Below are 22,773 nucleotides of genomic sequence, written 5' to 3' on the forward strand. Positions count from 1 at the left end.
CGCCAATGACGCATATGGAAACAAAGCGAGCGAGGATATCGAGGCAAGAGGGGCGCAGAGCAAATAAGATGGGCAGACGTACAAGTAGAGTGTACGGTCTATATATCCGGCGAGCCGAGAGCCAAGCCAGCGGAGCTGGAGGGTGAAAGGCAGATCAGGCCGGGCTTTGCAGGCCTTAATGAGGAGGACTCCCCGAGGGGTGGCGGCGGCGGCGCGCCGATAACGAACCCCCATCCCTCTTCCCACTCTCTCCCGCGCGCCAATCACACGCAAATTATTACTATCGACCATCGCCGTCACCCATTTGTCCTCCACCCACACGCGTGTGCCATTGTCGCTGCGCGCACTGCCTGTCTGCCCGGCCGCACACTTTTCCAGCTACGCCAGGCCCTCGGCGAGGCCTGCCACTTTGCCTGCTCCCGCTAACAAGTCCAACGGCGACTCGATCGCCAATTCAGCGCTCGACTGATCTTCGTCAGGCGCTGCATTTACGTATCAATGACGATGACGAGCTGTCGCTCGGCATTGTTCGCGGTGATCCGTGTCCTTTTCCGATTCTCATCGGAAGATGCGAGCCGAAAGTCGCTGGGTCGACGTCGCGCGCGTGGTACGCAGGTCAGCCGGCGGAACAATTACGAACACAAGCACGAGAGATTCGGCGCGCGTGCTGCAGCGCCAAGTAGCGAGTAGCAGACGAAGGAGGAGGGTGGCAGGTGCACGAGTAGCTGCGTCTGCCTCTCGCTCTCTCGAGCGAATTAGCATGTGGGTAACAAGAAGAGAGAGAGAGACAGAGTGCTTCCCTGCGGGCCTGACTTGCGAAGGGAAAGTAGTAAGGGTCGCGTCCAATTACAACGACAGCGAACACGTTAAGAGGCGCGCGCACAGCCGGATGATTGGCGTACGCCAAATCATCGTCGAACAGGAGTAAGGATGAAAGACGAACGACCTTGATAAAAGGACGAGGCTCGAGCGCGGCTGCAGTCGGCGATAGACAATTATCCGGGAAAGTGCACGTAGCCTCCGACGGCTTCTTATCTATTTTGTATGTGCAGCCGGAAGAGGCTTTGGCTGGCTTGTTTGGCCGGCTCAAGCCAATCAGCTGACCATTAACGGCCCAATCGAGCGCTTTAGCCCCGGCGCCTCGGTCTGGCTTTTCTTCGCGGCGGCGGCACGCGCGCGCGAACACACACACTCGCAGAGCGCCCGAGTTTTATTTATGTCGACCGGGAGCGCGTTGTCAAACTCTGTTTTCCAGCGTGGCCAGTGATAACAAGGCAGAGGCCGGCTAAACATCGGCGAAATGAGCGCTCGACCGTCCGAAAATACACAAGTCGCAAGCAGGCAGTGGGTGGGGAGCCCGAGCTGCGAGCAGGCTATATCCGGGACGGCTGTAGGTTTTTTCGGGCGCTCCACATCGGAGATAGGATAACGATGTCCGAGCGACGGCGGCGGCGGCGGCGGCGACGGCGTCCTCTTGTTATGCCATGGTATTTTTCAAACAATGCGCAGCCCGTTATAATTTGGCTGGATGGCTGCGCCCGTCGGCCACTAAGAAAACAGCAAAGCTTCCACTAACGGGCGGATCATACGGCGGAATATCAAGCACGTATTTTCGTTAAATGCAGCGCTCGAGGAGCCCGCCCGTCCCTTTTTCTCGGAGCGCTCGAGTCCTTCGCCCCGGCCCCGGAAGATTCCCGAGGCAGCGTTATTCCAACGAATGTCGCGGCCGGCCGGCGACTCTTCGTCATGCGACTTTCTCGACGGCGCGCGCTCTCCCGGCGGACGAGCTCCGCAGCTCTGATTAGCATTCTCGTATGATTTAGCGGCGGCTCGTCGGTGTGCAAAGGCCTCGGCCGTAAATGGCGGCCGGGCACGAAGGTGCGGCCATTAGGGGCACGCCACTCGGCAATACGAAAAACATTAGCGCCCGAATAAATTTCATCTGTCGCTGCGCGCTCGCGAATCGGTCGATCGGCTTGACTGATGCCGCGTCGCCGGCTTTTCGTGCGCGGACTTCATTACGCAGTTTCGGGCGCGCACGCGAGCGCGCAGGGCCGCACGCGACTCCGCGGCTGGGCGGCCGGCCCGGGAGAAGAAGTCGCTCGATACGGCCGAGTCGGCGCCGATCGGCCGTCCGCCAATCGGTCGATCAGCGGGGCAGCTGCCGAAGCTCGGGCCACGCGCACCCGCGGACGAGCGAGGCGGTCGAGCGCGAGCGGCGCCGGCCGATCAAACAATCGTTACGGGCGCGGGCGCTGCCTCGGCCCGGCCCCGGGGGAGCAGCTAAGGGGTTGTTAGCTGACCGTGTAACAGGCCTCGGCGGGACCGACGGCGGCCGAAGCTCCGGCTCGCCGCCGAATCCCACGTGTCTCTCTCTCTCGCTCGCAAATATTTTACCAGCATTAGCGTCGCCCCGCGCAGCCGTAGCACGCTCGCCGCGGCCAGCGCCTCGCGCTCCGCCGACGCCGAGCCGCAAATATTGGACGTCTTGCCCCGGTGGGTCTGGCCCGGTGCGCCGACTGCCGCCGACGATTGCAGTCGATTATTGCGCGCGTCGACTGTTTGTCCGCTGCCGATCGCCGCGCGCGTCCCCCCGAAGAAGCGCGGCTGAGTCCTCAAAGCGGAGGAAGAAGGATGAGCGCCCGATATAGCGGCAGCCGAGGGATGCCGCTCCGCTATCCGCCCGGGAGTGTGCGCGCGAGCGCGGGCTGAGGGGGCTGCGGGGCGCTAACTGGTTATATTTGCGTAGAGGTAATGGGGCAAGTTGGACGGGCGGAGCGCGAGGGCGAGGAAGTCGGCGGGCGACGGGGGTCGGGTGGCGGGAGGCGGCAGGCGGCAGGCGGGAGGCGCCTGCATCAAAGGGGAGCTGCGGCGAAGATACGCCGCTGTAAAATTAGTTCAATAAAGGAACACCCACGGCACGGCCCTAACGATACACGCGGCGCGCTCGCGCTGGCGGAGTTTGGCGCGCGCCGCGCCTTTGCCATCCACACGTATACGCCGCCCGCCGCGCGTTTTTCTCCCGCGATCGACCGGATCTCCTCCGCTGCCGAATTTTCGCGGCGCCTTTCCTCGACGTCTCACCGTCGGCGGAGCAGCGCGAGCGAGAGCTCATGCATAAGCATCCGCGCGCCCCGTGCATATACATACGGAATATTTAAATGTTTCGCGCACTAGTAATTTTCAATAGGCGTCTCTCGGCGCTCCCGCGGCGACTTGTTAAGTCGACGGAATATATTTCATACGCACGCTCGCTCTCAGTCAGTCTGCCAGTCGAGTGTCCGCGTGCGCGAGCGAGCGAGCGAGCGCCTCTCTAACGAGAGTAACGAGCGTCTTAATGAGAGGAGCGAGGTGTCCTTGTTCCGACCCCTCGCGGCCCCGCCTCGCTCGCTCTCTCGCCTGCGGATTTCACTAATAAACCCGGGAAACGCTCTAATGACGCGGCGACGGCGACGGCGACGCGCAGCGCCCGCGGGAATCGCCAGCGACGCCGCTCCGCAGGGAGACCGCGGGCACGGACGGCCAATCGAAGGTCGCCCGAAAAATGGCTGCGCTCTCGCGTCGAAGACTGCGAGCCGACGCGAGCCAGCCTCGCGCTGATCGGGGACCGGCTGCGCGCTCGCGCTCATCGCCTATGCGGATTACGTCTCGCGACCGCAGCGGTGCGATAAACCAATCGAACGCCGCAGCCGCGCGGCTTGTTTTCTTTGTCCACGCGGCCGCGCGGCGCCGATCGACGTCGATACGCCGAGCTCGTCGCGCTCGGCCGTTCGCTAGCGTCCGTTGCCGACAAATGCCTTCCGCGCGCGCTCCCGTCCCTCGGCCGATCGACGTCCGCGAGCGAGCGAGCGAGCGCGGCGCGACGCGCTGCCAGCGGAGATGGGGCAGAGTTAATGACGCCGTCGCCGCTTTGCCCGAAGCCGCTGCTGCCTACCTGCCTGCTCGCGCCAGAATTCGCGGTCTCTTTTATCGTTCGCCCGATGCCCCGATAACGAACTGGCCCGGGACGCGCGGCCGACATTTTTCGGCGCGAGCAGCCGGATAAAAGAGACGGGCTGCGCGCGCGGCATTCCGGTGAATTCGATGAACGGAACAAGAAAGTCGGCCTCTCGCGCCAATTAACGCCCGATTATTGCTCGACTATTTCCATGCACAGCCATGAATTGTGTCCTCGCGAGTCGAAAGTCGATCGCTCCGGATTTTCATCCAATCGGCGCGCCGACACCGAATTCTGCTCGCGCGCACTTTCATCAGCCGAGCGATAGCTTATCCGAACCGTTCGACGTTAGCTCGCGTCGTTTTGGTCACGGCGACTGGTACTCGCACGCAAATTACTTGGCGCCGGACTCGATCGCGCATACTCGCAGCGGAAAGAAACTGGCAAGTTTCGCACGCGAGGAGCGATTTCGCGCGTGCTCGTTTCTCCCCCCTCCCCCCTCTCTCCTCTCGATATAAACTCGTAATGCGTGTGACAAGTAGGCGCGCGGTGAAAATTCTGTCTCCAAACGCACCGCGTTCGCGGTTATAAAGCTGATATACTCGGGCAGGGAAAGCTCGTCGTAAAAATGACAACTTTCCTAGGCGGCGCGGCTCGCGCCGTAAATTACGCATGCGGCGCACGCGGGCGCCTTCGTTTCCAATTGGCCGCGGAGAGAAGCGGCGGCGGCAGGGCAGGCAAAAGGAAGACGGCTAAGCGCGGCACAAGCATCCGCGAGAGGCCTCGCTTGCGCGCGGCGAGGCGCCGAATGGCGTGCGACGGAAGACAGGCGGAGGCTGCGCGGAATGGCAATGCCTCGCGCGTAACCCGATAAAGCCCATTAGAAAGCGCTCCGCTCGCGCTCAAGGAGCAAAGAGCGCGAAAGTCGATTAGCCTACGAGCTGAATGATTTATGAGAAGCCGATGCTGCTCGCACGCGCCCGCTGCACTCGCGTCGTCCCTCTCCCGCCGCGGAAAGCTCTCGCCGACCGACGGCCGGCTCGCGGCGGCGCGGCGGCGCGGCGGCGCGGCCGAGGCCTAACGAGCCTGCCCTGGCTTCGCGCACGGCCGGCTCCGCGCTTCCTTTTTCGCGGCGGGCGCGCGATCCGATTAGCCCCGGCAGTCGTGCGTGCGGCGCTCGCGCGCCCACCGGGGAATTACAATCGGCCGCAAGCTCGCCAGTTTCTATTCAATAACGCCTGCCTCGCTCGCTGAAAACTTATCGGGGAAAGTTGCGCATCGGGCTGCCGCCGGCTAATTAGCTTATCCGTCTGCGTTCGTTTCCGTGCTCCCGGCCGCGCGAGCACGCGAAAAAGGACATTTTTTTTTGCTTACTCTCCTTTTTCTTTGTTCGCCGCCGACCGTACGCGCCCGACACGCGTCCGCTTTCACCGGCAATTTCTAGGAATGCCGCTGCTCGCGCTCGAGTAGAAAGCTATCGGTTATCGCCAGCTGGGATCTCGGGGTGACACCGGCGAATCAGAGCTATCGGATGCGCGACTTCCCGCGACGGCGACGCGTCAGCCGCCGGCGGATATCGCCGACTCGGTGCTTGACGAGCCTCGAGCAGTATAATTCGTCACGCGCGACGTGCGCCTCTTTTGACGCTATGATTACGGGGCGCGCGAGCTGGAAAGTGCGCCGGCAAGCGATGATTTATATCTCATTTCCAGTCAAACAACGCGCGCTCGCCTGTATCAATTTCCCCGCGACGGCGTAACGAGCCGCGAGTAGCCGGCGCGCGTCCGCTATCCTTTTCGTTCCCCGCCTGGCCCTCCCGGCTCCTCTGCCGCGACCAGCGCCCGGAGACTTTCGTTTCGTGACTCGGCGGCACCCGTACGATTCATCAAACCCGGCCACTTGTTCTCTATTTGTCCAGTGCTCCCCTATGATTGATCGACGCGACGACGCTCGCGCGGAGATTGATTTGCGCGCCGATGCCCGCGAGCTCGCGGAAAAATATTGACACTGCCCACTTTCGCTGCGTCCGGCTCGTGGAAAGTTTCGCGTTTCTCTGCGAACTTATGCGCGCGTCCACCGAGATAGCGCGACGCCCGAAATTTCGCGCGCGACGCGTGCGGCCCCGGCGGCGCATTCGTCCGATTCGCGCGCGGCTCCGGCTGATTCGAGCGATCCACCTCTCGATTCGCCCAGCCGCTCGTCGCGCCGACCGAGCGCAAACAGAAGCGAGCGAGACATCCAATTGTTACCGGCGCAAACGCTGTTTAGATTGGCGCCGATTTCCGACTGCGATCGAGCGGACAGGCCGGCGTCGGCTCCTCCGGGCTAACGGTTCGCCGCGCGCGGGCTAATTACACATCTGCCGCTCGGCCGACGACGTCCCGGCTGCGAGGCGTCTCGACGGCGATCCCGACGACACCGCGCGGTACGCCTCTCACCGGAAGCCGCCCGGCGAAACTCGACAATGTCCGATTACCGCGAGAAAGCGTTCTCACGCGACGCGAGCAGCTGAACGCTCGGCGCTGATATCGACCGTTTTCGGCGAGCTTCGTCGCGAGATCGCGGGCGCGGCTTTCTCGGCGCTCATTGTCGGCCGTGGGACAGGTCGGAGGCGCTGATTGCTGGGAGCCCGCGGCCGAGGACGAGCCGAGGCGAAGGAAAGCGGCGCCCAGGTCGTTAATCTAGATCCGCCGAAACCGAAAAGTCCGGTCGGGGCGCCGCGGAAAAGCGAGGCTCCGCTCCGGCGAGCTGGCCGGGTCGGGCCGGGCCGGGCCGGGCCGCGCGCCGGTCGCCGGGGAAGGGAAGACGCCGAGTGAAAGAGCACGCTCTCGCGGTTATAAGGCGAACGGGTCGAGGCCGTCGGCTCAGTTTGTTATGCATCTCACGTGGGCAGCGCATGCCCTGCCAAGCCGGGCGCCAGCATGAGGACGAACCCTCGGCTCAGTGTAATTACTCGAGTGCTCGAGTGCGCTCGCCGCGACAAGTGTCCAGCGCGCCTCTATTAATCGCCTCCTTTTTGCATTTGTTTTGCAGCTCGCGTGCTCGCTGCTGCTGCTGTTAGTGTTTGGTGGGGCCGCGCAGGCCATCTTCTTCCAGGGGTAAGTCCGAAAAGGCCGGCGAGCCGCGCGACCGATTATCGGCGAAGGTTGGCCGAATATAACGAGAGGTAAAACACGGGGATAATGAGCTGCCGCGGCGCGGAGGGATGCTCCGGTCTGAGTGTGCAGCGTCCATAATTGAGCGGAAATTACGCGCGCGTGTCCGCCTGCGTGCTCGGACGGATTATAAATTATTTGTTTCGGCGCGTACGGCTGCCCGGTTAAGCAGCGAGTTTGTTGCTGCTAATGGCGAATTAATTATCGAACAGGCCGCTCCGCCATTTGCCATTTATCGAAGGAATTAATCACTCGCGCGCTCGCCCTTGATCCCTCCCCCTCCCCCCCGCGCGTCCCCGCGAGCCGCCCGCGGTGCTCTGCTCGCGACAGCGCGCTTAAAACGTTAATGCCGTTAATAGCCGCTCTGCCGCTCTTTCTAATGCCGCGCGATGCTTCCGCCGCTTCTTGCGCGCTCGCTCCTGTCGGGCCCGCGTCGCCAATGCTTCCAGTAGACAGCGAGTAACTCGGCGCAATTCTCGGTACGATGGCTGCGTTTTGACAAACAATCGCGCCACCGGGATTCCTGTACTATTGCCGACAATGTGCTTGAATAGGACCGAGCTGCACATCCTCCGCGTCCAATTTTACATACTTGCTTTAGCTTCAATTTCTCCATTGAAACAATGTTGATTTCCAACGTACTCATTGTCCATTAAACAGCGCCGTTCGTCTCTTCATTTTCATTCGTAATGAAGCTCTGCGGGTTGGGTTCGCTCATGCAGTTACGATGACACTTCAGTTGGCGTCTCGACCAAATAAGGAAAGCTTAGTAACGAGTAACAGCGATGGCCGGGTATCAGTTATTCGTCTAGGCCTTCCAATTGTACGCAACTAGCAATCAGCGTTCTATCCCACTTTTGTCTTGTCAACGTATAATCAGTCGACGATCATCGTCAGAATGCTCGCTCACGACATTACGACAGATCATTTGTATGAACGAACGATGCGCCGTAAAAAAGTCGGAGTGACGAAAGTTGCAGAAAGTTGAATTGAAAATTCCGAAAGTAGCGTAGTTTGGTTGGCCTTTCGGCGGGAATAGAAAACAAATGTCGAGAGAGAGAGAGAGCGTGAACTTGCCTCGAGGCCTTCGGGATCGAGCGACGCGTGGCAAGGCTGACGCGAAAATTGTCAATTTTTCGTCTCTCATTCCTTTTCAAAGAGGAGAAAATGAGCAGTCGAATCGCGACTACGGCCGCTCAACGTGGCAAGTAAGCGAGCGCTTGGCCTAGATCGCGAGCCATAATAATGAAGCAAAAAGCGAATCCGAGCGCGGCGCGTGCAAGGCGAGAACGGTACAAGAAGCCGGCGCTTGATTGCAGACCGAAAAAAGCCATATGGAGCCTGCTGGAGTCGTTGGGTGGGCACAAGAAGCCACCTACGCCGGTTCACCACTACCACATGCACTACTACCCGGTGCCGATACCGCTGCCCAAGCCCGCGCTGCATCACGCGCCCAAGATCGAGATCGACTTGTCGTCGCTGCACAGGTACGATGGCAATGAATACGCGTGGCTCACTTTCGCTCGCGGCCCGCTCGCGCTGGCCCGGGCGTTCGCACGACCTCGGGGCCGCACAATCGGTAACTCGCGATTTGTCGCAGTCACGAGCCGCCGCGCTCGTACAACTGGCCGAGTCATCAGGAGCCGGAATTCGTGCTGCCACCCGAGACCTCCGTTGCGAGCTGGGCCCCGCCTCTGCACCCGGAAGCTTGGCCTGATAACTCCTTTCAGCAGAAGTCTTCCTGGACATGGGACAACAACGAGCTATTAGGTGAGTTTTCTTTCGTCACCCACTCTCGTTACCGAATCAACTTGTCCCCCGCCAGCCCCACCCCTCAGCCCCCCTTCACTTATGCAACGCTCACCTCTTTTCTCCGCCGTTGCTCTCTCAGTCCAGAAATATTATTTTTATTTCTAGCCCACAAATTACTTATCTCGCCCGATGGATCGACCAAAATTTCTATAAAGCTGCCTTGAATAGTGCGCGCACGGGCATTTCGCACGGTGAATAATATATAAGAAGCGTTTGTATACTTGTTGAGTAAATTCTTGTGATAGCTCTCGAAACTTGGATATTATATACTTACCATGTGATTGCGAGTCTATAAGTAATTGTAAGCATTCTCATGTAGAGCTTACCGCATGACAGTAGCCAGTAAATCGACATGTATGTGAAGTATTTTTCTATGAATAAACAAGCCCAAACTCATGATGAGACACTGATTAGCGTGACCCAGTTGGCCACAGCTCTGTGGTAAAATAATATTTCGGGAATAAAAGTGAGCCGTGACCGTTGGGACGAGTATTGATTTGGTAACTGTATCAGAAAAAGCGAAAGCAAAAAACCAACTGTTTCTCTTTGTATGTGCCACGGCTGCTGTTCCCTGTAGAGAAGGATCCCGGTATCTCGGAGGCTAAATCGGGGCTTTTACTGCAGGTGCCGTTGCACCAGCAAATCGTGCTGTACCAGCCGCCGGCGAAGGACAAGGCTAGCCTGCTGCAGATACTTTTCAAGAAGATCCGGCGCATCAACGACGCGATATTCCACCCGGAGGAGGAGGAGTACGGCGACGGGGCGCGCGAGGCCCAGCCGCACATCCACAACAGCCTGACCTACGCACCGGCGCCCAACTAAACTCTCGGTCTCATCGCTTTTAGGCAGCCCAGCGCTTCGCCGACAGTTGGTCGCGCCCGGCGACTCCTCTGCGCGGCTCAAGGCGCCTCGCCGCGAATATAACCGTACTATGGCGCTGATTGGCGCGGACGTCGGATGATTTGTGCCCCGGCTGTCGAAAGTGACGAGGCCCATTGAGAAACAAATAGACGTGGCATTTGCATTTGTATGCGAGCGCCGCGGCACGCCGCCGTAACGACGCGCGCTCGTGTAATTGCAGTTCGTGCGCGAGATTTCTACGCGACCTCGAAAGTTGGCCAGTGGCTTTCACCGCGGCGCAGCCAGCTCGCTCGCTGCGTCCGCGGACACGCCAGTCGATCTCGATCTATCCGGTGCTCTGCGCCTCCTTGCGAGATTGTATGCGTCGAGTGTGAAAGAGAGAGAGAGAGAGAACGATTGATCATTAGCGTGCAGCTATACGCGCACTTTTATTTTGTAGCCTACTCTTACCGTATAAGCCTAGAAAATTAGAGAGTCGACAGATCGCAGCTTGTATAGTGATAAGTTGTAGGATAAGCTATCCGCTGTCCGAGGCAAAACAGCTGGTGTAATGCGCGCGAGGGAAAGTTGAATATACTTATGCTGTGTACTGCTGCGTCCAACATTAAAGATCATTGGAAAAAAGAGACAGCGTGGCACCTTCCTTGTCGTTTTGCAAACTCGGAGCCGAGAGAGCCGAGCGCTTTGGAGATCTAATGGGCCATTGGAGCTCGCGAAGCGCGACCGCAAGGAGAAGCTGCAGCGAGCGAGCGGTGGGTGACGCGCGGGGGCTCGGGGGCTCCGAGCGACGTATAAATACGAAGCTGCCTGCGCGTGCTTATTTAAGAGGCCATTATACTTTTATGGAGCGGATGACGTATTGCCGGCCGCGAGATATTGCTGCGAGAGGTGCGTCGCGCGCGATCGCCCGCGAGAGCTCGGCGCGAGACGAACGGCCGGGCGCGCCGCGACTTTTCCTCTCCCTCGCGCTCGCGCGCTCGTTAAAATTGAAGCCGCAATCGACAGCGATCGCGACGAGGAGGCGGCCCGTAATTGACAAGGCAGCCCCCGATGTAGCTCCTTGCCAGCGCGAGCGAGCACGTGCCGGCGCGGCAGCGCGGGCCTCCCCGCCCCGGGCGTCTGCGTCGCGATGCCAGCTGACGCGCGAGCGCAACGACTACTCGTCTGTCGTTGTCGGCACGTCGCGGCTGCCAAATAAAGCCCAACCGAATCTGCGGGCGCGCGGATCATTCTCGCGCGAAGAAAACACACACGCGCACGTCACGGCCGAACCGCGGAGCTGCGCTGCGGTCTTGCTTGTTTACGAGCGCCCGTAAAAATTTATCCGCGTATCGTTATGCACTCTGGGACGCCGCCGCCGCCGCCGCCGCCGCCGCCGCTGCCACCCTCGCCGCTGCCCAGCGGAAAAAAAGAAAAAACCGCGCGCTTTCGAAAACGAGCGCCAAGAATACGAGGCGACGAAAGGCTGTAAAAGTGCTTCGCCCGCAGAGACGCTGCTGCCTCGTAAATCGACAACCCCGCACCCCAAATCTCTCTTTGTCCCAACTGTAAAAATATTTTTAATTTCCTCGCGCCCGTAAAGTTTGGCGCTCGCAGATTTGCATTCGCCGAAGCGATGAGTTTCACGGAGCTCGCCTACTTTATTTTACGCAAACGACGGCTCCACTCGTATTTTGCCCCCGGAAAATCGAATTTTTCGGCTCCGTTTTCTCTCTGTACGCGCGCTACGCGGGTCCTGCCGCCGCTGCTTCTTTCGTATATTTTTTTTACAGGTTTTAGTTTCCAGACCGAAACGTTTTAGCGAGGACCTCTGCGTGCTCCACTATCGAATTAAGCATTGCCCATTAAAAAATAAAAGAAACAAAAGAAAGAGAAAAAAGAAAAAAAAGCAAAAAAGAAAAAAAAGAACAGCGGAGGAAACATATAGCGACAGGAAGAACAACGGAATTTGCGAATAGTTTTTTGTCTTACTTATACGAGAGAAACATTTGGAGCCGAGCGCGAAAGGTTAGAGAGTGTCTTATCCGGCCGCCTATCAAATAAGCACTCTCATCTGCATTTGTAATTCGAAGCTGTCCTCCTAATTTTCATCCGGACTTTTCATTTTTTTTTTTCGTTTTCGCGGAACGCCAACGGCGCACTCTTTCATTTTGGACTTTTGTGTTATTCTTTTGGCCGCGGAGCCTCATGTTTTATGCACCGGCGTATCTGATTCGCCACGTGTGCGCGGCGGCCGCCAACGCGCTGTCCTTTATCGCCCGGCTCTGCACTGGATGAATTATCAAAAACGAGGGGGGAAAATGGCGTTTTTGTTCAGCCCGCGTCGACCGAACTTTACAATTTGATATCGACGCGAGGCGATCGGTGCGGTGAGCGCCCGTTTTTAAAACACTCGCCCGGCGATAAATGTCGAACGATTACGCGGCGCGGAATTCGCGGCCCGCCCTGTAATGTTTTCGTTATTTTTACATATCGACGGCGGCACTCGCGAAAGAGAGAGCGAGAGAGTCAACGATATTGCCTTCGTCCGCGGCCAAATGTAATTCTGCAAAAACGATTCGAGGCTCTGCTCTTTCTCTGCGATTTTAATAAAACGAGTGCCGCGTTAATGAATGCCGAGCGAGTGCATGAAAAACAAAAAAAAAAGAAAGAAAAAGCGGAGGAGCGAGCTCGCGTATATCGGCCATGACAAATTGGGCGATGGCTCTGTATGTTTTTCCCGATGCCGAAGCGTCTTTGGCGCCGGGAATAATTAAAAATAAGGGACGAAAGGGAAAAGGGGGGCGCGGACGGGGCGAGCGTCGGGGATGTCAAGCGCTGCACGGGAGAGGCCGGAAGTGGGTGCGAGCAAAAAGAAAATCTAATTAATTCGCGCGCGAGCGCGGTCTTTTGGCCGGCGTGGAGAGGGGAAAATTGGTAAACGTTGTTTTGGGCTTTCATGCTCGGCCGACTCCGTCTCCCTCTCTCGAAAAGTTGCGAGCTTGCAAAAGGAGCGAAGGAGCCAGAGGTGAGCGGATGCCTCCGCGGGCATTTAATTTCCATCGGCGTCGCAGCGGCGCGCGATTATCGCCTCGCGTTAGGTTCGCGCGGCTGGCTGGAAAAGTGATATATCGCGCCGGCGCGGGTGATATTATAATTCGCGCGCGCGCGCACAGCCAGCGGAGATTGATAATTGTCGCGGAGCAGCGCGAAGCAAAGATCGATGCGCGTAACGGCGGCGGCGCTTGGCGGACGAGTCGGGGAGATGAAAGGTATTGGAGTGGATGCGGCGAGAGCGGAACATCGTAATAAAGGTAATGCAGGTAAAGGGACGTACGCTTAAAAGATCGATCGAGCGTGCGAGCAGCGAGCAGCGAGCAGCGAGCGGAGTAGAAGGGAAGGGAAGAGAAGAGAAGAGAAGAGAAGAGAAGAGAAGGAAAGTACATGACTCGGATGTAAGAGGAAATCCGGCCGAGGAGCGGGCAGGCAGACTGGTAATCCACTTACTGGCGCGCGGCGAACAAGCCCGCTGCTGTATTGTATTAAAGGCACTTTGGTGGCGCACATGCTCTGCGGCTATCGCTCGCGGACCTCCTTTGATTAACATATTGCTTTCCGCGCTCTGGCCGCCTTTTTATTTGGCCGCGCCGAGTGAAAAGCGTATCGGCGGTGGGCGGCGGTGGGCAACGGAGGCCGGCGGAGGCCGGCGGGTCGCAGTCGATACTGCGGCGGGCATGGGCCGAGAATAATTCTATCGGCTTGGGCTCCTCCGTCAAATTTAAAGGCTCGATTCGTGGCCAATTCTCGGCAATAGCGGGCAATAACTCAAGGTAAACGCTCCGGGGCCATTACGCTCCCTCGGCTCCTCTCCGCCGCTGCGCCGATACTTTATTCAGTTCATAAAATGTATTCCTGTATAACCTCGCTCTGCTCTATCGCCCTACGTGCTTCAATTTCGCAGCCAGGCATGGCCGGCCGCTCTTCTCATTGGCAACTTTATTACGCGCCGACGCTCTCGCGCCGCCATTCTTGCTAAACAGATTGTCCGATCGTTGTTCCAATTGCCGACGAATTATCGATGCCGCGGCGCCGTCGCTGCTGCGCGAGTGCGTCGCTGGGCTTACGCCCCGCGGGGCTCGCATTCAAGTAGGCGCCTTGTCGCGCTTAGAAAAAGCTGCCAGCCGGTGAGAGAGAGAGAGGAAGGAAGCTTATATTGTCGAGCGCGCACGGATCCCAAAAGTAATATTGTCTAATGTGTCGTTGGCGCGACGACCGAGAGGAGAGCGCGCGCGCGCGCCCGCGCAGGGGGAGCAGGGAAAGCGAGAGAAAAAGAGGAGGGCGCCCAGGGAAAGCAGCTTGGCGAATTAATTACTCTGTCGCAGCTATTAGTGTTGATGACGCGCCGCCAGTGCCGTCGCCGTCGCCGCCGTCACCGCCGCCGCCGCCGCCGCCGCCGCCGCCGCCGCCGCTCGGTTTCTCATTAAACTTGTCAATCTGGCTGCGCGAGATGGGCGCAATTTTTGCGCTACTTATCGCCGGCCCGGGCCTGTCTCCTTTCATTCGCACACGGCCAACAGAGCTCTGTGGCGCCGCCTGCTATTGGAAATTGCGGTTTATTTCAGCTGCTTTCTCAAACGAGCGAGAAAGAGCGGAACTTTCGACATCGGGAATGCGCGCCCGGTCTCATTCAGCGCCGCCTGCCTCTGTCCCTTTAGCGATAAGCGGCGAGGTGTCATTAGCGCGATTGCTTTCCTCACTTTGACTCTTTGACCGCGCGTGCGCGCTCTCTTTCCTCCCGCCGGCGGCGGTTTTGCATACGTGCTTCTTTCGCCTTCAGCCGGCATCGGCGAGCCATCGATCCGCACTGCTGCCTCGCGCTCGTTTGGCATTTCAGCGCTGCCACCGCGCTCGACCAATTCAAAAATCAGCGGACTCGCACTCGCCTTGTGCTCGCTCGCTCCCCGAAATCGCGTTTCGCTCGCGACGTCTGGGCGGCTCGTGCCGTCGAACGAGGAGGCGTCGCCGCCGCGTCGGCCGAATGCCCGAGGAGAGCGCGACGACCGGCAGATGCATTATTGCATTCGTTTGAATCGCTCTGCAGGCGAGAGAACAAAAAGGGAAAATAGCCGACGGCAATCGCAGTTGCGCATTGAAAAAACAAAAATAAAAGTCGCGCGACGACGCAACAATGGGTGATCCATGTAACCGCTCTCTCTCTCTCTCTTTCTCTGGGGCAACGGTCGCGGGGAGAAAAAAAAATACACTGCCGGAGAGAGAGGACACTGGTCGCGTCTGCAATGATGCGGAATAATGTTATTGATTAGCATTTTGGCCTCGTGAATATGTATAGGGCCATTGGCGCGGCAACACAGCTCGCGAGCAAATTGACCGCGACGCTTGGCTCGACAGAGTAGCGCGCGAGCAACAGCGGCCGTTCGATCGATTTGACGCGCTCTGTGTTCGTATCAAAGCTCGATCGTGAGCGCCGATTGAAAACAAATGGAAAAGCCGGCCGCGCGTCCGCGCTTTGATTGGACGCGGCCGGCAGCGCCGGCTGCGAGCCCGTCTCCAATTAACTAGGATAATTAATTACATGGGATTAACGGACTCGATCCCGGATTGGGCCGCCCGCCAACGGCAATGCCAATTTACTTTCGCGTTCGCCGCCCGACACTTGGGTTTGCCTCCTTCGACCCCACAGCTCCTTCCTACTCTCTCCTCGCCCGCGGAGCAGCCTTCTTCGCTGTCCGGCCCGCTGCCATTGTGTCATTAGCCTGCCGCCGATGAGAGTAATTGAAAGTAATAATGTGATTTTAATTATACTCATGAATAATTAAAAACAGCTCTGCTCTGCACTCTCTCTCTCTCTCTCTCTCTCCGATGCGTTCTCTATTGTAGGTAATATTGCGAATAAATGAGATGTTAATTTTCGCTCGACCAAATGAAAACAAATTAATTTTAATTGAATTGCAGCCGGCGCGCGCGACTCCGTTTGATCGTAATGAGGGGAAAAAAAGCGCTCGCCCCTTCGACCGCGCGCTAGCTGCGCACCTATCGATATTCCCTCGAAATCGCAGGTGTGACTAATTAAAATTCCGCTAGAACGCCGCTCAAACGTTGAACAATTAGCATGTCGCTCGATGCCGAGCGGACACTTCAAAGCCCGCGTGGTCTATTTCGAGAGGCGGCGCCTTGTATTTTTCCACAGCCTTTCAGATCTACCGGAAAGCGGAGAGGAGCGCGCGGCGGCCGGAAAAACAACGAGGCGGCCGTTTGAAGTGTGTACGTATACACACATACGTGTATAACTCGCGATCGCTAATCGGCTTGAAACAACGCTCGGGGGCCTAATTAACAAGGCGCAACTGCGCAGCGGTGGCGGCGTCGAGTTTTTAACTGGCAGCGCGGGGATGGGGCTTTAAAGTAAAGCCAAATGAGGCGACAAGAAAATAAGTAAACAAACTAGCGAGTGCATTAGAGAACGAAGCATTCGGATGAGAGACGATCCATTAGCAGCGCTCGCGGAGCGGGGAGGCGGGGGCGCAGGGGCGCCAGGTAGGCTACTACTATCGCTCTCGGCCACTAATATCTTGTTGTCCTTATGGCTGATCTCTTGAAAGCTCTGTCGCATTAGCCGCTGCCGACGGGGACGAGGCGGGGCATTTAAACGCCGCCAGCCCTAACGAGTCGTCGTCGTCGTCGTCGTCGTCGTCGTCGTCGTCGTCGTCATCGCCGTCGACGTCGCCGAGCCGTCCGGTTTTTTCCTTTTCTCCCGCTCTGCCCGCGCGAGCACTTTTTTGCCGCGCCGCATACGGTCACGCATGAATAATGTAAGCACGGCTGTTTTTACTTGTCGCGCGCACGCTTCAATTATATATCGTTAAACGTTGCTCGCCGGGCCTTTATTAATAGTCGAGCTGTTTATTCCCGTGCCGCGGAGCCACGGAGCCGCGTCCGTTTAATCGGCTAAAAAAATATTCCGCGAGGCACGCGGCGCGACGGGAGCCAAGTTATCGGATTACGTCTTTGAACGGAAACGGGAAAAAGCCTATCGCGAAAATAAATTGCGAAACGCGCGGCGGGCGGCCATCGGCCAGTCCGCCCCCTCCTCCTAGTCCTTTTTTTTCCGCGCGCATGTTTGCAGCCTCTCTCCCTATCTCTCGGCGTGAAAGCCTCGCGAAAACAGAGAAATGCATTGTCGAGTTATAACGGGCGGGCGCATAAAACACCGGAGGCTCCATGACACGCTCGCTCGCGCCCTTTTCGTCCTGCAAAATAAACGAATGCGAGAGCAGCGAGCGAGAGACCGAGAGAGCGAGCTAGCGCCAGGGAGAGGGAGAGCCCTGAGAGCTCTCGCTAATGGCCGCTGGACTATACTTAATTAATCCCGACACCTATGCGCCGCGCGTAGCCGCCCCGGCTAGCGTATTACCCATTATCCGAGCGGCAGCGTTCCATAAATCGCCTGATTTTTGCATCTTTTAAAGGCTTCCGCAGAGTACTGCACCGGCTTTTACCCTGGCCGGGCTGCGCTTTTTTCGGCGCTCGTTACCAGCCGCTGCGCCGCTGCGCCGCTGCTCGCTGCTCGCTCGGCTATTGTACGCGCGCTGCCCAAATGGAGATTTCCCTGGCGCTGCTGCTCGGCTGCGGATTCCGACTTTTTCTTTTTAATGGCCTGCTTTGCCCTTTCCAAGCCGAGCCCAACCGAATCGTACGATCCGCGTGCTGCCTCCTCGCTGTACGCCCGAATGTGTTCTCACGCCCATCGCAACTCTCGCGGCTGCTTTACAATACAAATTAAGCTGCGCGCTATCTCTTGCAATCGCACTTTGCGCGCGGCAGATGGATTGAATGCCAAAACAGACGGGCTTGAGAAAAGGCAAAGTCGGAAAGAGAAAGTGAATTTCGGTAAATTGATGCTTGGGAATAAAAAGAAGGGGCTTTCAATTTAGGCCCCATTACAAAAAACGCCAAGGAAAAAGAAGAGGAAGAAGAAGGAGAGGGAGAGAGAGAGAGAGAGAGAAGCTCGTTACGCGCGAGCGCGCGGACCGATGCGATGTATCTACCCTATTATCCGCTTGCCCGAGAAAGAGAGTTCATGACAATTATAGACCTTGAAAAAAAGTCGCGGCCGCGCGTCGCTTCGTCGGCGGGTCCTCAGGGCTATTTTTCCTCGCGCTGCCCCACTGCGACTAGCACCGGCCTACGCGTTTTTTTCGCGTCCAATTAAAAAAAGGCAAAAAGCCGGGTGCGTGCGCGTCGCGAAAAGGGAACGAAGAGAGAGAGAGAGAGAGAGAAAGCGAGGGAGAGAGATGGTCATCGGTTCCGCGCGCGTAACGAAAGGCCGAAGGAGTAAAGTAGGAGATAAATGGGCGGAGAAAGCAAATAAAGTAAACTAACCGGAGAGAGAGAGAGAAAATCGAATGCACAGGAAATATCGAATAGGTGGGTAACGAGAGCGAATGGTTTTTTTCCTCTTGCTCTTCTCCCCCTCCCCCTCTCGTTCTTTTTCTCCGCGCCGAGCCGCAAGCACATTAGAATGCTGTCCTGCCAATTTGGGCGCAAGCGGTTAATTAAAAACAAATGCACCGGGGGACACGTCAATCTTATTTAGCTGGCTCGCAGGAATAAAAGCAAGAATAAAACGACATAAAAAAAAGAAGCGAAAGACGGAGGCAGTCAGGGAGATTTGTTGCCTAGCCTTTAATTAAGTCCGCGCGCTGGCTCGAAAGAGAGAGAGAGAGAGGGGGGGGGGGGAGAGTTCGTTATGCAGTTCCCGCTCGGTCTCTCTCGCTCTCTTGCCTTTAACTCACGAGTCCGCAGTCCGCGTGTGTACTTTGGCCCGATCGACTTGGGCAATAGCTGGAATTTTCACAATGGGCCGCCGCTGCGGCTCTGCTTTATCGGCTCCCTCTGATTGGATCGCGTGCATCTTTTAAATCCCAGCGTGTCGCAACTAGCGACCGAATCGAAAACGCGACGGAGCCTCTCCCCCTCGCGGACCGCTGGTTTTCGCGCGCGCGGTCAGCGAAGAATTTTGATTGGCCGACGCGTCTTCGGACGCGCTTCTTGCCGCGGAGGCGCAACGGCGGCTGATAATTGGCTGCGCGCGAGCTAAGCGCGGCCCCGGATTTTCGGCGCGCAAACTTACGACACTTTAATTGGACATGCGTGTCTGCGTATTTCAGCGGCGACCGCTAATTAGCCCACCCCCACCCCCGCGCTGGCATCGCGCCTCGCTCGGCCTTCCCGTCTCTCGCGCGGGCGCGCGATCGATCCGAGCGAGCCGCGATCGGCGGAGGTGTCGGTCGCGCGGATGGGCTCTCCAAAGGGGAACGAAATCGAGCGCGCGCCCGAGCGGAGAAAGAAGCTCGGACATCATTAATACAGGTAGGTGCGGTCGTATGTACGTATATACAATAAATCGGTCTCGTTAGCGCGAAACTTTGTTTTTGCCGAGGGTCCGCTCATTAGATCGCCAGCGCGCTGTGCGACGGTAATTAGAAGTTTTAGTCCTCCCCCGCTCTTACGTCGGTGGCTGGTGGGTCGGCGAGCTGGCGGGCTGCGGCGGTAATGATGTAGGCGAGCTCAAGAGCGAGGCCGGAGAGAGGAGAGCTGCGCCCGATTAAAGCTCGATATCCGTCGCGATCGCGCCAATTATCGTTTTTCAGCTGCGCCGCGCCGCGCCGCTAGATCCTGTTTGTACTGCTGCTGCGTTTTTGCCGTGACTCGCTGCTGCCGAGTACGCGCGCTGGCGTGTGCGTGTGTGTGCGCGCGCGTGTGTGTGCCGTGCAAGCGCGCACAGCCAAGCGAATCTACGTACGGCTGAAAGGGGGCGGCTGAGTAGTCAAGAGAGAGTCGAGTGGGGAGGCAGAGGGTGAAACGCGCGAGTGCAAAAGGAGCCCGGGAGAAAGGGTAGAGTTTGCTAATTACGCGCGCTCTCTCTCTCTCGCCCCCTCGCTCCCTCTCTCTCTCTCGCTCTCTCTCTCTCTCTCTCTCTCTCTCTCTCTCTAATGAATAAGCTCTAATGAACCACTTTCTGTTAATTAAAGGCCGCCTCTATCCCTCTCGCCAAATCCCCGCGCAACTGTCTCACTCTCTTTTTCCCTCTTCGCCGGCTCGGTGCTGCTCGCAGCTCGCATCTCGCCTCGTCTGCGCCTTACCGTTCTCGCGCTACGATCCATTCGACATGCCATTATTCCGAGCGCAGCTGCAAGCTCGCGTAATTTTTCAATCCGCGCCGTGTCGCTCGGCCACACCGCGACCGACACTTCTCGATCCCGCGGCTAATTTGTCGACGCGGCCGCGTCGGCCGGCCGGCCGAGCAGAACAAAGCCGCGCAGTTGTGCGATTCGTTGAAAAGCTGCGCGAGCGAGTAGCCAGCCGGAGCTTAATTAAGCGTAAGCTCGCAAATAAATACGAGAATAGAATCGGCGGTATCTCCGCGACACAAAGCCAATTATGATTTAATGGGCGCGCCGACTGAGTCGCATCGGCGGAAAAGAAAAGGCAAACAACTGTCGGGACACTTATATATACATATATCTATTTCATTAGTCCAAGCAGAGCTAATTCCAATTATACCGAAGCCGCCGCGGCCGCCGCGGCCGCCGAGGAGACGGCCGCGTTGCTCTTTTTTTTAGCGCGCTATTTCAAGCGGCTAATGTATTCCGGTATTGTTATTCGCTACTAGCCCGAGTGCGCTCATTAAGGAATCCGCAGCGGAGCGCGCCTTTTTAAATGCTTTATATTTACAATTCAATTCCAGCGGAGAGGGCAGGGAGAGAGAGAGAGAGCGAGAGATGCTGCCGCCGCCGCCATCGCCGGCGCGCTCACTGCGGACCAAGATTTATACGGAAACATTTTAACAAATTAGCCTGTGAGCGCAAGTCATCCCGAAACAATTACAGCGAGTGGCAGAGGATAATGTCTTCCGCTTTCCCGAATCCGCAGCAGCCACTAGCTCGCATCTCTTTATTATATTTTTCGAGGCGGCACTCCTCCGCGCGCCACGGACCTTGCGGCTGCATCCGATTATTATTAATTGGCCTCTGTCTCGGATTATTTCGGCGGAAAGCGGCGGCCCTCGCCAATCCAATCTCTCGATGGTTAATCCGGAACTAGCGTCTCTGGGAAAAAGACGGATAGACGTAGTAGACACGCCGAGGACGAAGGAGCACGTACGACTGGCGCGCGCGCGCGCGTGTGCGTGTGCCGAGCGCGCTGAGAAACAGAAAGAAAGAGGAAGGGAGAGAGCGAGAGGAAACCCCATAATCCGCTGATGGACGCATTTACTGATTACCCCGACCCGTCGCTCTCCCTCTCGCTCACTCTCTCTCTCTCTTCCGTCCCCTACGTGCGTCGAGCTTTCGCTTACATTTCTTACTGCCACGACGGCTGCGTCCCGCGAGGGCTCGCTCGCTCGCTCGCTCGCTCGCTCTCGCGGATAGATCGTCCAGGGATTATCGCGCTTTAATTGTATTAGCGAGCCCGTTTAGCCGAGCGCGCGGGGCTCGATAAAAATTACGCTCGCTCCCGAATCAGCGGCGCTCGTCCGTAATTTGCACCGGCCGTCCACCGCGGACCGGCCGAACAAAGCCGAGTCTCGAGGAAGCTGCAGCCGTCTCTGTGACGCGGCGCGCGCGGAACACGATAATTGTCGCAGTAATTACCTAAAGGAGATGAAACGAGCGCCGAGCGCGCCCGGAGAGGGAAATGGAGACTCGCGAGACGCACTAATTATCTTGCGAATAAAATCTCATTAGAGCTGCGAGGCGGAATTGCCGTCACGCCGTCGGCGGCGTTCCCTTCGCCCACGCACGATTCGCGCGCGTCGGGTGCGCGCCAGCCCCACCTGGACGGTCGATCTCTGACCTGGATCGAGCGCGCCAACTCGTGCGCGTCGGGCGCGCGTAGCCGGACAATTATTGATCAGAGCCCGCCCGCGGTGGGACGTTTCAGGGGCTTCGTGCCGACTCGGCCGACTCGGGCGATAATAGCCCGGCCGCGCCGCAACAAAGCTGCGGCTGCGGCAGCGCGCGAAGCGGCTTAAGCTCGCTCGCCGAATAAAAAAGGAGCCGAATGCGTGCGCAAACGGCAGCTCAAATATTCAGGAGCTTGCTTATGTCTGTCTCGGTGCGTTATTCGCTCGGTCGTCGCTGTGTTTACTGCGCGCGGCGGGGCTCGGCTCTGCCGCCTCGCGCGAACGCGTGTCGCCGAGGCAGCGCCGCCGCCGCCGCCGCCGCCACTCGACTTTTTTCGCGCTTCTTTATGGCCGCGTACCTGCAAGCCAGTTACTCGTGTTAACTTTTATCTCCGGGCTCGCGCGTGCCTCGCGAGTTATACGTGCCGCCCTTGTGAATCAGTCACAAGCGAGCTGCGGATCTCTTTTCCCGGCTCGTCTCTTCATTTTCGAGCCATCTCGCGCACCTGGCATGCACCAGCAAAACAATGGGTGATCGCGAGCCGGCCAATCAGCCGAGGACGCGACGGCGGCCGATTTTCGCAGTGAGCGAGCGGAGGCGCGAGTACAGCGGAGCAGCGCGACTTCCAAATGGTGGTGACGACGACGACGACGACGACGACGACGACGACGACGACGACGACGCCGACGACGAGGACTACGACGGCGGCGGCGCCGAGACGGAGGTTAGTTAGCGTCGGACATAACTTTCATTAATTGGAGAGGAGTCGTCCGCGGCGGCGGCGGCGGCGGTGGCGGCGGCGACCCGAAGCGGAGCGGAGCAAAGAGAAGAGAGGAGAGGAGAAGAGAAGCGAAGCCAGGCTCCCCGTAATTAATCTTACGCTCTAATGAGTGTCAATTGGCAGGAACTGCCAATTAACGCAGCGGCTTAGCAAACGAGGAATGCCAACTTTTCTTCCTCCTTGCGGATAAATATAACGAAGGCTGACCTATCTCTGGCGCAATTACACTTCTCCGCCAGCCGTGTAAGTTGGCCTTTTAATTTTAATTAGAACCGCCCGAACAAAAGGGCCCGCTAGCTCGGCTGGTGTTCGCCTCCTTCCTCG

General features: G+C 57.9%; 1 protein-coding gene across 1 annotated transcript; it reads left to right on the forward strand.

Moving 5' to 3' along the window:
- Positions 1-6,858: 6,858 nt before the first annotated feature.
- LOC131671013 (uncharacterized) lies at positions 6,859-9,757 on the forward strand. The gene is made up of 5 exons (XM_058947120.1): positions 6,859-6,882; positions 6,971-7,035; positions 8,412-8,579; positions 8,693-8,862; positions 9,482-9,757. The coding sequence occupies exons 1-5, from the start codon at positions 6,859-6,861 to the stop codon at positions 9,724-9,726; spliced, it is 672 nt and encodes a 223-aa protein (XP_058803103.1). The 3' UTR covers positions 9,727-9,757.
- The last annotated feature ends 13,016 nt before the right edge of the window (positions 9,758-22,773 follow it).

The sequence above is a fragment of the Phymastichus coffea genome, unplaced genomic scaffold, assembly GCF_024137745.1.
Source record: "Phymastichus coffea isolate CEN01 unplaced genomic scaffold, Cenicafe_Pcof_1.1 PCOF00118, whole genome shotgun sequence".
NCBI lineage: Eukaryota > Metazoa > Arthropoda > Insecta > Hymenoptera > Eulophidae > Phymastichus > Phymastichus coffea.

Bases quoted from the DNA above. Each gene is read 5' to 3' on its own strand.
- LOC131671013 (XM_058947120.1), top strand. From the start codon at position 6,859: ATGAGGACGAACCCTCGGCTCAGT. The intron at 6,883-6,970 runs GTAATTACTCGA...TTTGTTTTGCAG, and splicing joins GGACGAACCCTCGGCTCAGT to CTCGCGTGCTCGCTGCTGCT. The intron at 8,863-9,481 runs GTGAGTTTTCTT...TGTTCCCTGTAG, and splicing joins GGACAACAACGAGCTATTAG to AGAAGGATCCCGGTATCTCG.